This window comes from Papio anubis, chromosome 3, assembly GCF_008728515.1.
Source record: "Papio anubis isolate 15944 chromosome 3, Panubis1.0, whole genome shotgun sequence".
Classification (NCBI taxonomy): Eukaryota; Metazoa; Chordata; class Mammalia; order Primates; family Cercopithecidae; genus Papio; species Papio anubis.
The window spans coordinates 83,755,597-83,770,556 of record NC_044978.1 but is presented as its reverse complement, the minus strand read 5'-3'; the positions used below and the strand labels follow the sequence as shown (position 1 = coordinate 83,770,556).

The 14,960-nt window shown below is 36.3% G+C and overlaps 1 protein-coding gene across 6 annotated transcripts in view; it reads left to right on the top strand.

Annotated features, from left to right (window-relative positions):
* The window catches only part of TET2 (tet methylcytosine dioxygenase 2), a 131,775-nt gene extending 117,963 nt beyond the window's left edge, over positions 1 to 13,812 (top strand). For all 6 annotated transcript variants that reach the window (XM_021938682.2, XM_021938680.2, XM_021938684.2 and 3 more), the window contains 3 exons: positions 3,672 to 3,809; positions 6,591 to 6,945; positions 9,088 to 13,812. In XM_021938682.2, coding sequence (XP_021794374.1) covers positions 3,672 to 3,809; positions 6,591 to 6,945; positions 9,088 to 10,559 — 1,965 coding nt within the window. In that variant the 3' untranslated portion in view covers positions 10,560 to 13,812. The remainder of the gene's footprint in view (positions 1 to 3,671; positions 3,810 to 6,590; positions 6,946 to 9,087) is intronic.
* The last annotated feature ends 1,148 nt before the right edge of the window (positions 13,813 to 14,960 follow it).

Below are 14,960 nucleotides of genomic sequence, written 5' to 3'. Positions count from 1 at the left end.
GAGAGGCCAAGGTGACGAGAGTTCACAATTCAGAATACCAGAGAGGACAGAGTGTTATTGAGAAGAGTTCCAGAGACCTGCTGAGGGTTCTAATCCAGTCTTCAGCTGAGTATTGAACAGCACATGCATGTGAAAAAACTTCCAAGGCTAGGTAGGGAAAGAACCATCAGAGGAAGCAGGCAGAATAATCCCTTGATCTCACACAGGACCTAGAATAGTTCTTGATCATACCAGCCAGCCAGAGAAGACTTCATAATACTATTCATAATTGTATTGCCTTAGTAGTAGAAGTAAATTTGACTTTCTGACCTCATCTAAAAATGCTTAAAATCAAAACATAGAAGGACCAAACTGATTCTAAGTAATTGAACTGCATCCCAGTACAAAAATTAAAAAAAAAAAAAATCTATCAACAAGGTAAAATTTATAGTGTAGTATTACATCAAAAAATACAAGACATACAAAGAAAAAAGAAAATATAACCTTTACTGGGGAGCAGGGAGAAATCAATAAAAATAGTCCCAGAACTGACATATGTGATACAATATATAGATAAGTTCATTAAAATGGCTATCATATTTCATATGCTAAAAATGCTAGAGGAAAGCATGAGAGTGATAAGGCAAGATTGGAAGATATTAAAATACCCTATAATGACCTTCTAGAAGTGAAAAATATATATCTAGATTAAAAATACACTAGGTGGAATTAACATATTAAGGAACTTGAAGACATAGTAATAGAAATATTTCGCTATAAAGAAAAACAAAACTGAAAAAAATGAATATATAAAAGACCTATTAGCCAATATTGTTACACTAATATATGTGTAATTGGGTTACCAGAAGGAGGTGGGAGACAGAAAAATATTTAAAGAAACAATGGCCAAATTTTTTTCAAATTTGTTCAAAACTGTGAACCCATGGATCTCAGCAGCTCAGCAAACCCCAGATTTAAAAACAAAGACATACAAAAAGACTATTAAAAATTTATAATCAACTTGCTTACAATCTGTGATAAAGAGAAAATCAGAAAGGCAAATGGAGAAAAAAGGACATGTTATACTTGGTGGGAAAAAATAAGTCAGGAGACTTCATTCAGAAAAAGGCAAGAGAGAAGATGTAGGAGAAACACCTTTAACATGCTAAAAGAAAAAAGACTATCAACCCAGAAATATATAACCAATGAAAACAACTCTCAAAAAAGACAGCAAAATAAAGAATATTTTTTCAGACATAGAAAAGCTGAAAGAATTCACCACCAGCAAACTAGCACTTTAAAAGTGTTAAACAAAATCCTTCAGGAAGAAAGAACATGATACCAGATAGAAATCTAGATCAACATAATGAAATGAAAAGTATCAAAAATAGTAAACATGGTTAAAAGTCTTTTTAAAAAATGGTAACTTGCTATCTTAAAAATATATTAATGTATTATGAGGTTTATAACATGTAGACGTAGCACAGAGGCTGAGGAATTGATAGTATACTTGTAAAGTACTTATACTATATATGGACCGGGTATATTACTTGGCTGTAAACTGTGAGAAGTTAGAGTACACTGTATACCTTAAACCACTTAAAAAAAAAAAAAAGAAAAGAAAAGTATATAGCTAATCAGCCAGTTAAGACAGAAAAATGAAATCAATCCAAAAATGTTTTTAAAAATATATAGGACCAAAAAAAGATAAATATAAAAATAAATAGCAAGATGGTTTATATAAACCCAACTATATCAACAACCACATTAAATGCAGATGGTTTTAACACCCCCACTTATAAGGCAGAGCTTGTGATACTGAAAAAACAAAAACCTAGAAAACCACTTTAAATAAAAGATACAAATAAATTAAAAAGATATTTTTAACACAAAAAAATGATGTTAAAAAGACATAACAGGAAAAAATATGATTATTGTAGTAGGTGCAGAAAAACCACTTGATAATATTCAACATTCATAAAAGGAAACTTTCTCAACCTATTTAATACATAAATGAAAAGCCAAAAGCTAACGTTATACTTAGTGGTGAAAGACATACTTTACCCCTAAGGTAAAGAACAAGACAACAATGTCCATTTTTAACAAACCACTTCTATTCAACATCAAACTGTAAATTTTAGAAAGTACAGTAAGGCAAGAAAAGCAGTCAAGATTGTGTAGGTAAAAATAAAACTGTACTTATTTGCAGATGACATGTTTGTCTACAGAAGAAGTCTCAAAAAACTACCAGAAAATGAAATTAATATATGAATTTAGCAAAGTTGTAAAATACAAAATTCAAATGTATTTTTATATACTAGCAATAAATAAATCAAAATAAATGTTTAAAATAGCATTAAAAGCATAAAATTCTTAGACATAAAGTTGACAAAAATGTATAAGATTATATACTGGAAACTAAAACATTGCTGAGCTAAATTATGGAAAACTTCAGTAACTGGAGAGATACACTATGTTCATGGATCAAAAGACTTATTAAGATGTCAGTTCTCTCCAAACTAATCAATATGTTCAATACATGATGTTTCAAAACCTCAGCAGGTTTTTTGAAAGAATTGGACAAGATGGCTCTAAAATATATATACTTGGAAATGCAAAGGACTCGGAATAGTCAAACAATATTTTTAAAGAAGAGCAGATTTGAGACTATATATTGCATGGTTTTCAGATTTACTAAAATCTATACTTGCTACTGTCTGTCAAGACAGTTTGATATTGCCCTGGTGCAGTGACTCACGCCTGTAATTCTAGCACTTTTGAAGGCTGAGGCGGGTGGATCACTTGAAGCCAGGAGTTTGAGACCAGCCTGGCCAAAATGGCAAAATCCTATCTCTAGTAAAAATACAAAACATTAGCAGGGCATGGTGGTGTGTGCTTATAGTCCCAGCTGCTTGGGAGGTTGAGGCCTGAGAATTGCTTGAATCCAGGAGGCGGAGGTTGCGAGACAGAGGTTGCAGTGAGCCCAGATCACACCACTGCACTAGAGCCTGGATGACAGAGTGAGACTCTGTCTCAATCAATCAAGCAATAAAATTTTTTAAAAGTTTGATATTGACATACCTACATACACACCATTATTCACAAGTGGATCAATAGAGAATCCTTAAGTAGACCCAACATATATGGTCAATTGATTTTTAACAAAGATGATTCAGGTGGGAAGGGAAAACCATTTTATCCAGTGGTATCTGAACATTTGGAAGGCCATAAAGGAAAAAAGATCATCTTGACCCTTAATTTCACACCATTTGTAAAAATTAACTCCAAATAAACCCATTTATATGAAATTCTAGAAAATGAAAATCTATAGTGATAGATTAGTAGTTGTCTGGGAACAAAGCAGGAAGCATGAATTACAAAGGGGCATGATAAAATTTTTAAGAGTGATGAATATGTACTTTATTTTGTTTGTGACAAATATATATCGAAACTCAAATAGCACACTTTAAATATATGCTATTTAGTGTATGTCAATTATGGCCTCAATAACACTGTAAAATAAAAACTTTACCGTGTCAAGATATTTGCTCTGTTTTGTGTCATTCCATTTTGTTTCTGGATATAAAGTTCAAAACATTTTTTAAAGTTCTAAATGGTCTAAATACTAGTGAGTTTTTGGTCTAAGGGTAAAACTAACTACTTTCCCATTCACTCACACTTTTATTTTTCAGATTGAATATGAACACAGAGCACCAGAGTGCCGTCTGGGTCTGAAGGAAGGCCGTCCATTCTCAGGGGTCACTGCATGTTTGGATTTCTGTGCTCATGCCCATAGAGACTTGCACAACATGCAGAATGGCAGCACATTGGTAAGTGGGGCTGAGGACAGCTTAGCAGCTGTATGAGTCTGTTCTCACACTGCTCATAAACACATGCACGAGACTGGGTAATTTATAAAGTAAAGAGATTTAATTGACTCACAGTTCCACATGGCTGTGGAGGCCTCACAATCATAGCTGAAGGCAAATGAGGAGCAAAGGCACGCCTTACATGGCGGCAGGCAAGAGAACATGTGCAGGGGAACTCTCCTTTATAAAATCATCAGATCTTGAGAGACTTACTCTCACGAGAACAGAATGGGAAAGACCCACCCCTATAATTCAATTACCTCCCACTGGGTCCTTTCCCAAAACGTGGGAAGTTTGGGAGCTACAATTCAAGATGAGATTTAGGTGGGGACAAAGTCAGACCATATCAGCAGCATCTCATGTTGAGGAGCAGAACACTGGAATTTAGTAGCATTTGGTTAGAATATGTTGTCTGCAGGTTTCACTGGACAACAATATTTTCATGAATGAATTCCTGTTGCAAAGTGACCTGCTTTGGCATAACTAACACTCTCATGATAGGTTGGCACATTGGTGTCCTGTCAATTGTGTTGACAAGCACGTGAGAATCATGGAAATCCTTGGTGTTAACCTAAACCAGTGACTATGCATTGCCAGTTACAGTTAACTGCCAGGAAAATCTCAAAATTCAGTGCCAGTTACCTGGTAGGTTATAATCAGTTAAACAAAACACCATAAACAAGCCAAGGTACCCATTCACCTTACAGAGAGAGAAGCATCAATGAGAAACACATCATCATTGACCCAGTAACTATGGTAACCTACTGTAAAAGATTCACAGTGCAAAAGAGCCTGACTACATATTACAGTGGGTAAAATGGATTTTTATATTTAAATTATATATTTATATAATTATATACATATTTATATATAAATCATAATTAAACATTTATATATAAATTATATAATTAAATATATTATATATATAATTTATATATATTATAGAGAGAACATACACCAACATATTTGTAGAGATAAAGAACAAAATGTTCTGTTGAAAAACCTATAAATCAGTCAACCTAATGAATCATCAACATGGATGTAGGTGTAGTTGAGGAAGATGGCCAGTGAGAATATGGAAATAGGTATCAGGAATTAAAGTCATATTCTAGGGCAGAAAAGCATTCAGGGAGGTATTAGATGATAGCTGAAGTAATTTGAGGAAGCTGATGTGAAGTTTTTGTTGAGAAGCAGAGAAGGTATTCATTTAATGGTCTAGATCAGAGATTGGAGAACTCTTCTCTATAAAGGGCAAGATAATAAATATTTTAGGCATTGCAGGCCACATAGGATTTCCATCACATTGTTTGGTGGTTTTGTTTTTTTAAAAACTCCTTGAAAATGTAAAAACCATTCTTGGTTTAGTGGCCATACAAACACAAGCTGTGAGGCACATTAGCCATAGGTTCTGGTTTGCTAACTTCTGATCCAGGAGAACAAATACAAGGCCTACCAACCACCCCAACATCTAAAATCATCACTAATCATGTGCTCAGCACCTGCTCATTATTAGGAGGCTATGCTAGTTTCTGAAAAGCAGAAGTAGTAAATGATAACTGGAGCTATGGTGCATCCTAATATAACCATGTTTCATTCCAGCAAGGTGACAGAGAGTAAGATGATGAGAAGGATGTTTAGAATCAAGAAGATTTTGCCTCTGATAGAGCATGGGTTCTGTGAAGTGAAATGGAAAGGAGCACTAGATAAGAACTGAATAGGGTTAAATATGTATGGGAAAAGTAACAAGGTGCTCAGAGACATGACTTTGAAGACTTTTCTGGGCAGGAAGTGACAGAGTCATTAATACCATCTCATGTTAAAGTTATTTCTGAAGTCAGTCCATTATGATCACATTTCTCTCAAGAATATCTTCTAATTTTATATTAGATCACATTGTTTCCATTGATCAAAAACACTAAATACTAAAAAGCTAGTGTTTTAAAACCACAAATAATCTTTTACCAAAGCTAATGTAATTGTGGTAACCAAAGAAAAAAGTACCATTTAATTATCAAAGCAACAGAGGTAGCTTTCCTCCCTCCACCCCATACCCTTTTCAGAGTACCCACTTATATGTGGTCATATTTCAGAAAAGAGATGAAGAGAAAGGTTTGACAGAGTACAAAGGAGGAGATAGTGAAAATAGTATTAGGTTGCATATTACCTATATCAGCCAAATCTTTACCTTTTCATTTTTTATATTTTTACTTCAGTTATCTTTTGGAAATTTCTTAAACATAGAGTTAGGTGTCAGGTATGTGGAAAGACATTAAATTTGTGTTCAGAAGTATGAGATGAGGCAAATGTGATACTACCAAAAACAGAGGAAGTCATTTCGTAGAAAAAAACTTTTAGCCTCTTTTTGAAGAGGCTTCACATCTAGCACATCTATTTTTGAAGTGTGAAAAGCAAGAGAGTGCTTCATTTTGGGGGAGTGTTGCTTCTTCCCATAGACAGAAACATATGTGAAGAACAAGGGTCACCACAGGTAACCTGTTCCTGATAGACTCAGAGAAAGGGTGGGTGGGCAATGTCAATTCCTCTTATCTCCCTGTACCATTTTGATACTATTTTCATTAATAACAGGTAGAATGGTTTTATGGTAATATACATGTCACTGATCTGGATCAACTAGGCCACCAACACAAATCTGGATATTGAGAGGAGAAAGATACACACACACACACACACATTTTCTTTGGGACCTGTAGCTGAGGCTGTCACGTCTTACTTCCCTACCAGGTATGCACTCTCACTAGAGAAGACAATCGAGAATTTGGAGGAAAACCTGAGGATGAGCAGCTTCACGTTCTGCCTTTATACAAAGTCTCTGATGTGGATGAGTTTGGGAGTGTGGAAGCTCAGGAGGAGAAAAAGCAGAGTGGTGCCATTCAGGTATTGAGTTCTTTTCGGCGAAAAGTCAGGATGTTAGCAGAGCCGGTCAAGACTTGCCGACAAAGGAAACTAGAAGCCAAGAAAGCTGCAGCTGAAAAGCTTTCCTCCCTGGAGAACAGCTCAAATAAAAATGAAAAGGAAAAGTCAGCCCCATCACGTGCAAAACAAACTGAAAATGCAAGCCAGGCTAAACAGTTGGCAGGTAAATTGAATGTAAAGCATTTATAGATAAATGTCTTGTGTGGTATATTAAAAATGAACATTATTTTGGTTTTGCCCCCATCAACTTGTAAGTTCTGGGATACACATGCAGGATGTGCAGGTTTGTTACATAAGTAAACATGTGCCATGGTGATTTGCTGCACAGATCAACCCATTACCTAGGTATTAAGCCCAGCATCTTCCTGATGCATCCCTACCAACAGGCCCCAGTGTGTGTTGTCCCCACCCCCCTACCATGTGTCCATGTGCTCTCATTGTAAAATGAACATTGTTAATTTTGGAAAGTTAACATCAGTCATGGTCTTAGTTCTGTGCCAGAGTCTTCTCTAAAGTAGCAAGGGCCAGGCTTTGTTCTCAGAGATGGTAATGAGATATTGCACCATCAACATGGAAAACATGGAAAAGTTTGGATTTTATTCTATAATAAACAGCAACATTTTTTAACAGGTAAGTGATATGATGAAATTCATTGTAATTTGGCAGTAGGCCAAATTAGTAGAGGAGCTAATAGACTGGAGATAGATACAGTAAACCAGGACTGAGGTAACAAGACCTTGAATTTTGTTGGTTAGTAGCAAAGATCTAGCAAAATGGTGCAAATGAGCTCTTCAAAATAGGAAAACGAAAATCAGTATATTAGTGACAAAACATTGGGATGAAAGAGTAGAAGAATTTAAAGATGACTCCAAAGTTTTAAACCTAAACTTAGCCTACTGTTTTAGGGTTCTAAAACAGTACTATTTATTGAAATAAGTTTGAAAATATGATTGAGAGAGAGAGGATAATAAAACACCTTTCCTTAGACATGTTGAGTCTGTGGTTTAGGAGGGGTTCTACATGTAGATATCCTGTAAAACTTTTACCCATCGAAATAGATTACAGGTGTAGTAATAACAATAGAACATTATTCATGAATACTTAGTTATTTTCTTTCCATAGCCTCTTGCTTTATGTCTGCAGTTTGTAAAAAGAAAAAAAAAATCCAAAATTTGGAGATGGTATTGGCCTGGCCATTAACAAAAGCAAACCAGTTTGCTTAGAACTAGCCATCTTTGCTGCTTCATGATGTAAATTTCTCTACTGATTCATTTCCAAGCTCAGAGGAACTAATTTCCAAGCTCAGAGGAACTAAGTTAAATAATTTAGAACAATATGCTAAAGATGCTTGATAAGTGTTTATTGATTCATTGACTTCTCTAATACTGCTCATTTAGGTTAGCTGTGAAATATAATCAGATAGAACCTTGTCTCTGCTCCCTTTTAACTGGCTTATGCAGGTAATAATCACTTCTATTCTCAGAACTGCCATTGCAGTTTCGTCTATTTGTTCTTAACTCATATGACTTTTTAAGCTGAGGTCAAAACAGAAATATGACTTTTATAAGTTTCATTTACAAAGCTGAAAGTTTCTTTAAAGTGTTATCTACAACTGTGTTAACTTCCTTTCTGGAAAGCCTGCTCATAAAGTAGCATTTGTTGATTATATAAGATGCTTTTTGTGTTTAAATGCGTGTCATTCTTTTTTTCACAACATTCCTGAATCTTACATAATAAATATTATTTTAATTATGTAGCAAATTCCATTGCATGCCAGGCAGTGAAGAAGTAAAATAAAACATTGTCCCTCCCATTTAGGAATTTACTTACCAGTGGGGGTGAAGAGAGGGCTAAAAACATATCTATAATACATTGTGAGTTTTGCGTTATCAGATCTATCTTTGCAGTTGAGTATTACAAAAGCACTAGAAGATGAGGTCACAGTGGTCCCTTGAGGAAGGGATGACTACACCAAGGAAGGGTAGGGAGAGAGGGAGGAAAAAGGAGGGCACTTCAAGCAGAGGCATGTTCAGAAGTTCCAAAGAACGTGTTGCTCTCAATGGAATGGCTTTGGATGTTTATTACATTTTTTTTTTTTTCACTAAGTTCTCCATTTTTAATGCCTTAGACAAAAAATTGTGCTGGATAATGAGCAGAACCCTGACTTTGCTCTTACCTTCGCTTAATGGGTGTTGTATAGTCCTAGTGGAGTTTCTTACATACATTTAAGTATCCTCAGTAGACTTCATAAATAATCATCAACATCAAAGATATCTGTTTCTGTTCTCTCTTACCCTGTCCACAGAACTTTTGCGACTTTCAGGACCAGTCATGCAGCAGTCCCAGCAGCCCCAGCCTCTACAGAAGCAGCCACCACAGCCCCAACAGCAGCAGAGACCCCAGCAGCAGCAGCCACATCACCCTCAGACAGAGTCTGTCAACTGTTATTCTGCTTCTGGATCCACCAATCCATACATGAGACGGCCCAATCCAGTTAGTCCTTATCCAAGCTCTTCACACACTTCAGATATCTATGGAAGCACCAGCCCTATGAACTTCTATTCCACCTCATCTCAAGCTGCAGGTTCATATTTGAATTCTTCTAATCCCATGAACCCTTACCCTGGGCTTTTGAATCAGAATAACCAATATCCATCATATCAATGCAATGGAAACCTATCAGTGGACAACTGCTCCCCATATCTGGGTTCCTATTCTCCCCAGTCTCAGCCCATGGATCTTTATAGGTATCCAAGCCAAGACCCTCTGTCTAAGCTAAATCTACCACCCATCCATACACTTTACCAGCCAAGGTTTGGAAATAGCCAGAGTTTTACATCTAAATACTTAGGTTATGGAAACCAAAATATGCAGGGAGATGGTTTCAACAGTTGTACCATTAGACCAAATGTACATCATGTAGGGAAATTGCCTCCTTATCCCACTCATGAGATGGAGGGCCCCTTCATTGGAGCCACTTCTAGATTACCACCCAATTTGAGCAATCCAAACATGGACTATAAAAATGGTGAACATCATTCACCTTCTCACATAATCCATAACTACAGTGCAGCTCCGGGCGTGTTCAACAGCTCTCTTCATGCCCTGCATCTCCAAAACAAGGAGAATGACATGCTTTCCCATACAGCTAATGGGTTATCAAACATGCTTCCAGCTCTTAACCATGATAGAACTGCTTGTGTCCAAGGAGGCTTACACAAATTAAGTGATGCTAATGGTCAGGAAAAGCAGCCATTGGCACCAGTCCAGGGTGTGGCTTCTGGTGCAGAGGACAACGATGAGGTCTGGTCAGACAGTGAGCAGAGCTTTCTGGATCCTGACATTGGGGGAGTGGCCGTGGCTCCAACTCATGGGTCAATTCTCATTGAGTGTGCAAAGCGTGAGCTGCATGCTACAACCCCTTTAAAGAATCCCAATAGGAATCACCCCACCAGGATCTCCCTCGTCTTTTACCAGCATAAGAGCATGAATGAGCCAAAACATGGCTTGGCTCTTTGGGAAGCCAAAATGGCTGAAAAAGCCCGTGAGAAAGAGGAAGAGTGTGAAAAGTATGGCCCAGACTATGTGCCTCAGAAATCCCATGGCAAAAAAGTGAAACGGGAGCCTGCTGAGCCACATGAACCTTCAGAGCCCACTTACCTGCGTTTCATCAAGTCCCTTGCCGAAAGGACCATGTCCGTGACCACAGACTCCACAGTAACTACATCTCCATATGCCTTCACTCGGGTCACAGGGCCTTACAACAGATATATATGATATCACCCCCTTTTGTTGGTTACCTCACTTGAAAAGACCACAACCAACCTGTCAGTAGTATAGTTCTTGTGACATGGGCAGTGGGGAAAGGTCACAGTATTCATGACAAATGTGGTAGGAAAAACCTCAGCTCACCAGCAACAAACGAGGTTATCTTACCACAGCACTTAATTTTCACTGGCTCCCAAGTGGGCACAGATGGCATCTAGGAAAAGACCAAAGCATTCTATGCAAAAAGAAGGTGGGGAAGAAAGTGTTCGACAATTTACATTTTTAAACACTGGTTCTATTATTGGACGAGATGATATGTAAATGTGCTTTCACCCCCCTTACAACTCTACACATCTGTGACCACTTTTAATAATATCAAGTCTGCATAGTCATGGAACACAAATCAAACAAGTACTGTAGTATTACAGTGACAGGAATCTTAAAATACCATCTGGTGCTGAATATATGATGTACTGAAATACTGGAATTATGGCTTTTTGAAATGCAGTTTTTACTGTAATCTTAATATTAACTTTTATTTATCAAAATAGCTACAGGAAGCATAAATGAATAGCAGGAAAACACTGAATTTGTTTGGATGTTCTAAGAAATGGTGCTAAGAAAATGATGTCTTTAATAGCTGAAAATTTAATGCCTTTATATCATCAAGATGCTATCAGTGTACTCCAGTGCCCTTGAATAATAGGGGTACCTTTTCATTCAAGTTTTTATCATAATTACCTATTCTTACACAAGCCTAGTTTTTAAAATGTGGACATTTTAAAGGCCTCTGGATTTTGCTCATCCAGTGAAGTCCTTGTAGGACAATAAAAGTATATATGTACATATATACACAAACATGTATATGTGTACGCACATGTATATGTATAAATATTTGAAATGGTGTTTTAGAAGCACTTTGTCTACCTAAGCTTTGACAACTTGAACAATGCTAAGGTACTGAGACGTTTAAAAAACAAGTTTACTTTCATTTTAGAATGCAAAGTTGATTTTTTTAAGGAAACAAGGAAAGCTTTTAAAATATTTTTGCTTTTAGCCATGCATCTGCTGATGAGCAATTGTGTCCATTTTTAACATAGCCAGTTAAATCCACCATGGGGCTTACTGGATTCAAGGGAATACGTTAGTCCACAAAACATGTTTTCTGGTGCTCATCTCACATGCTATACTGTAAAACAGTTTTATACAAAATTGTATGACAAGTTCATTACTCAAAAATGTACAGTTTTAAGAATTTTCTATTAACTGCAGGTAATAATTAGCCGCATGCTACAGACTCAACAAAGCTAGTTCACTGAAGCCTATGCTATTTTATGGATCATATGCTCTTCAGAGAACTGAATGGCAGTCTGCCTTTGTGTTGATGATTATGTACATTGTGATGTTGTCATTTCTTAGCTTAAGTGTCCTCTTTAACAAGAGGATTGAGCAGACTGATGCCTGCATAAGATAAATAAACAGGGTTAGTTCCATGTGAATCTGTCAGTTAAAAAGAAACAAAAACAGGCAGCTGGTTTGCTGTGGTGGTTTTAAATCGTTAATTTGTATAAAGAAGTGAAAGAGTTGTATAGTAAATTAAATTGTAAACAAAACTTTTTTAACGCAATGCTTTAGTATTTTAGTACTGTAAAAAAAAATTATATATATACATATATATATGAGTTTGAAGCAGAATTCACATCATGATGGTGCTACTCAGCCTGCTACAAATATATCATAATGTGAGCTAAGAATTCATTAAATGTTTGAGTGATGTTCCTACTTGTCATATACCTCAACACTAGTTTGGCAATAGGATATTGAACTGAGAGTGAAAGCATTGTGTACCATCATTTTTTTCCAAGTCCTTTTTTTTATTATTAAAAAAAAAGCATACCTTTTTTAAATACTTGATTTCTTAGCAAGTATAACTTGAACTTCAACCTTTTTGTTCTAAAAATTCAGGGATATTTCAGCTCATGTTCTCCTTATGCCAACATGTCACCTGTGTTTATGTAAAATTGTTGTAGGTTAATAAATATATTCTTTGTCAGGGATTTAACCCTTTTATTTTGAATCCCTTCTATTTTACTTGTACATGTACTGATGTAACTAAAACTAATTTTGTAAATCTGTTGGCTCTTTTTATTGTCAAGAAAAGCATTTTAAAAGTTTGAGGAATCTTTTGACTGTTTCAAGCAGGAAAAAAACATATTACAATGAAAATAGAATGCACTGAGTTGATAAAGGGAAAAATTGTAAGGCAGGAGTTTGGCAAGTGACTGTTGGCCAGCGACTTTTACAGTGATCCTGTAATCACTGAAGGTACATACTCCATGAGGACTTCCCTTAAACAGGCAAACACCTACAGGCATGCTGTGCAATAGATTGTACAATTACATTTTGGCCTAAATACATTTTTGCTTACTAGTATTTAAAATAAATTATTAATCAGAGGAGGCATTTGGGTTTTATTGGTCAAATCTTTGTAAGCTGGCTTTTGTCTTTTTAAAAAATATATTGAATTTGTGGTTGTGTCCAATTTGCAAACATTTCCAAAAATGTTTGCTTTGCTTACAAACCACGATTTTAATGTTTTTTGTATACCATAATACCTAGCCCCAAACATTTGGTTACTACATGTGCATTTGGTGATTTTGATCAGCCATTCTTAATATTTGATTTCTGTATCACCTACTGTCATTTGTTAAACTGCTGGCCAACATGAACAGGAAGTATAGTTTGGGGGGTTGGGGAGAGGTTACATAAGGAAGAGAAGAAACTGAGTGGCATATTGTAAATATCAGATCTATAATTGTAAATATAAAACCTGCCTCAGTTAGAATGAATGGAAAGCAGATCTACAATTTGCTAATATAGGAATATCAGGTTGACTATATAGCCATACTTGAAAATGCTTCTGAGTGGTGTCAACTTTACTTGAATGAATTTTTCATCTTGATTGACGCACAGTGATGTACAGTTCACTTCTAAAGCTAGTGGTTAACTTGTGTAGGAAACTTTCGCAGTTTGACACTAAGATAATGAACTTCTGTGTGCATTTTTCTATGCTTTTTTTAAAACTAGTTTCATTTCATTTTCATGAGATGTTTGTTTATAAGATCTGAGGATGGTTATAAATACTGTAAGTATTGTAATGTTATGAATGCAGGTTATTTGAAAGCTGTTTATTATTATATCATTCCTGACAATGCTATGTTTGTGTTTTTAATAAAATTTATATTTATTTAATGCACTCTAAGTGTTGTCTTGCTGAAGTATTTTTAGTGCTTGAATGACTGCCACCTCAATGAAGAAAAGGGAGTAAAAAATTTTTAACGACACTTAAGATAGTTAGTCTTATGTTAAACTGTATCTAAGATAATACCCAAATAATTAAGGCCAAAGTATTTCTCTGGTTAAATGGTGTAGATATTCACTCACTTTTTCTTCCAACTAACTTTTTAGTGTATTCACTTTGCATGTGTAGACAGTATAAAACAGATATAGAGTAAAGCACCTCTAATCTTAGTTTGGGAAGTCCCCTCCAGTGTTCTGGGAAGGGTTTCAGTGATAGCAGGTACACTTAAGTTGAATTCATATTGCTTAGATCTAAGGCCAACTCTGTTTTCAGACTCTCATCTTCCACTTCTTGCCTACTCTTCTTACAGGAAGATACTTCTTCCTGTATGTCAGAAAGGCAGAGCAGCAGGCTGGAAGAATGAGGAGAGGTGGCCTGGAAGGTATCAGACAAATACCCTTGTCCTCATCTAGTCCCACTTGGCTTCAAGAAGCTTGAGGCTAAATCATCCTCATCTCTACCCATTCTCTGCCATGTGAATCATCCCATACATAATACCAGTGCACTCCAGCTGAAACACTTACTAGAACCACAAGATGCTAAACAATAGTTGTGGGAATCTTCCAGCCCTCCATCCTTCCCAAATTGGCAGAGAAATCATTTCCATCATGCATGAAGTAAAGGAATTCCCTTTCTCACATTTCTTTCTGTTCAGTCTGGGCCAAATCTGATTCAAATAGTGCAATCCAGGAAATGACTACCATTTAGTAACCTCTGAGCTTATTGACTGGGAGATTCCTCCAGGACTCTGCAAGCCAGGATATTAGGAGAAGCCACAACATCTCTGTTAAAACATAGTGATCTAATGACTTGGCTTTCGTTTTAATTTCAACCCTCTGAGTACATTGTCAACCTTCATTTCACCATGCATCATCTGGCTGAACCTTGGGAACCTCCTACTCCCCATTTGTGAGTCTCCACTGCCCAGGGCAGGGAGAATTTAAGACTCCACAAGCCTTTGCGGCTAGAGTCCCATTCTGCTAGGATCTCTACTAGTGGAGGCTGGTGATGCTAGCACACTATAAATGAAGGTGTGGGAAGGCTTGCTG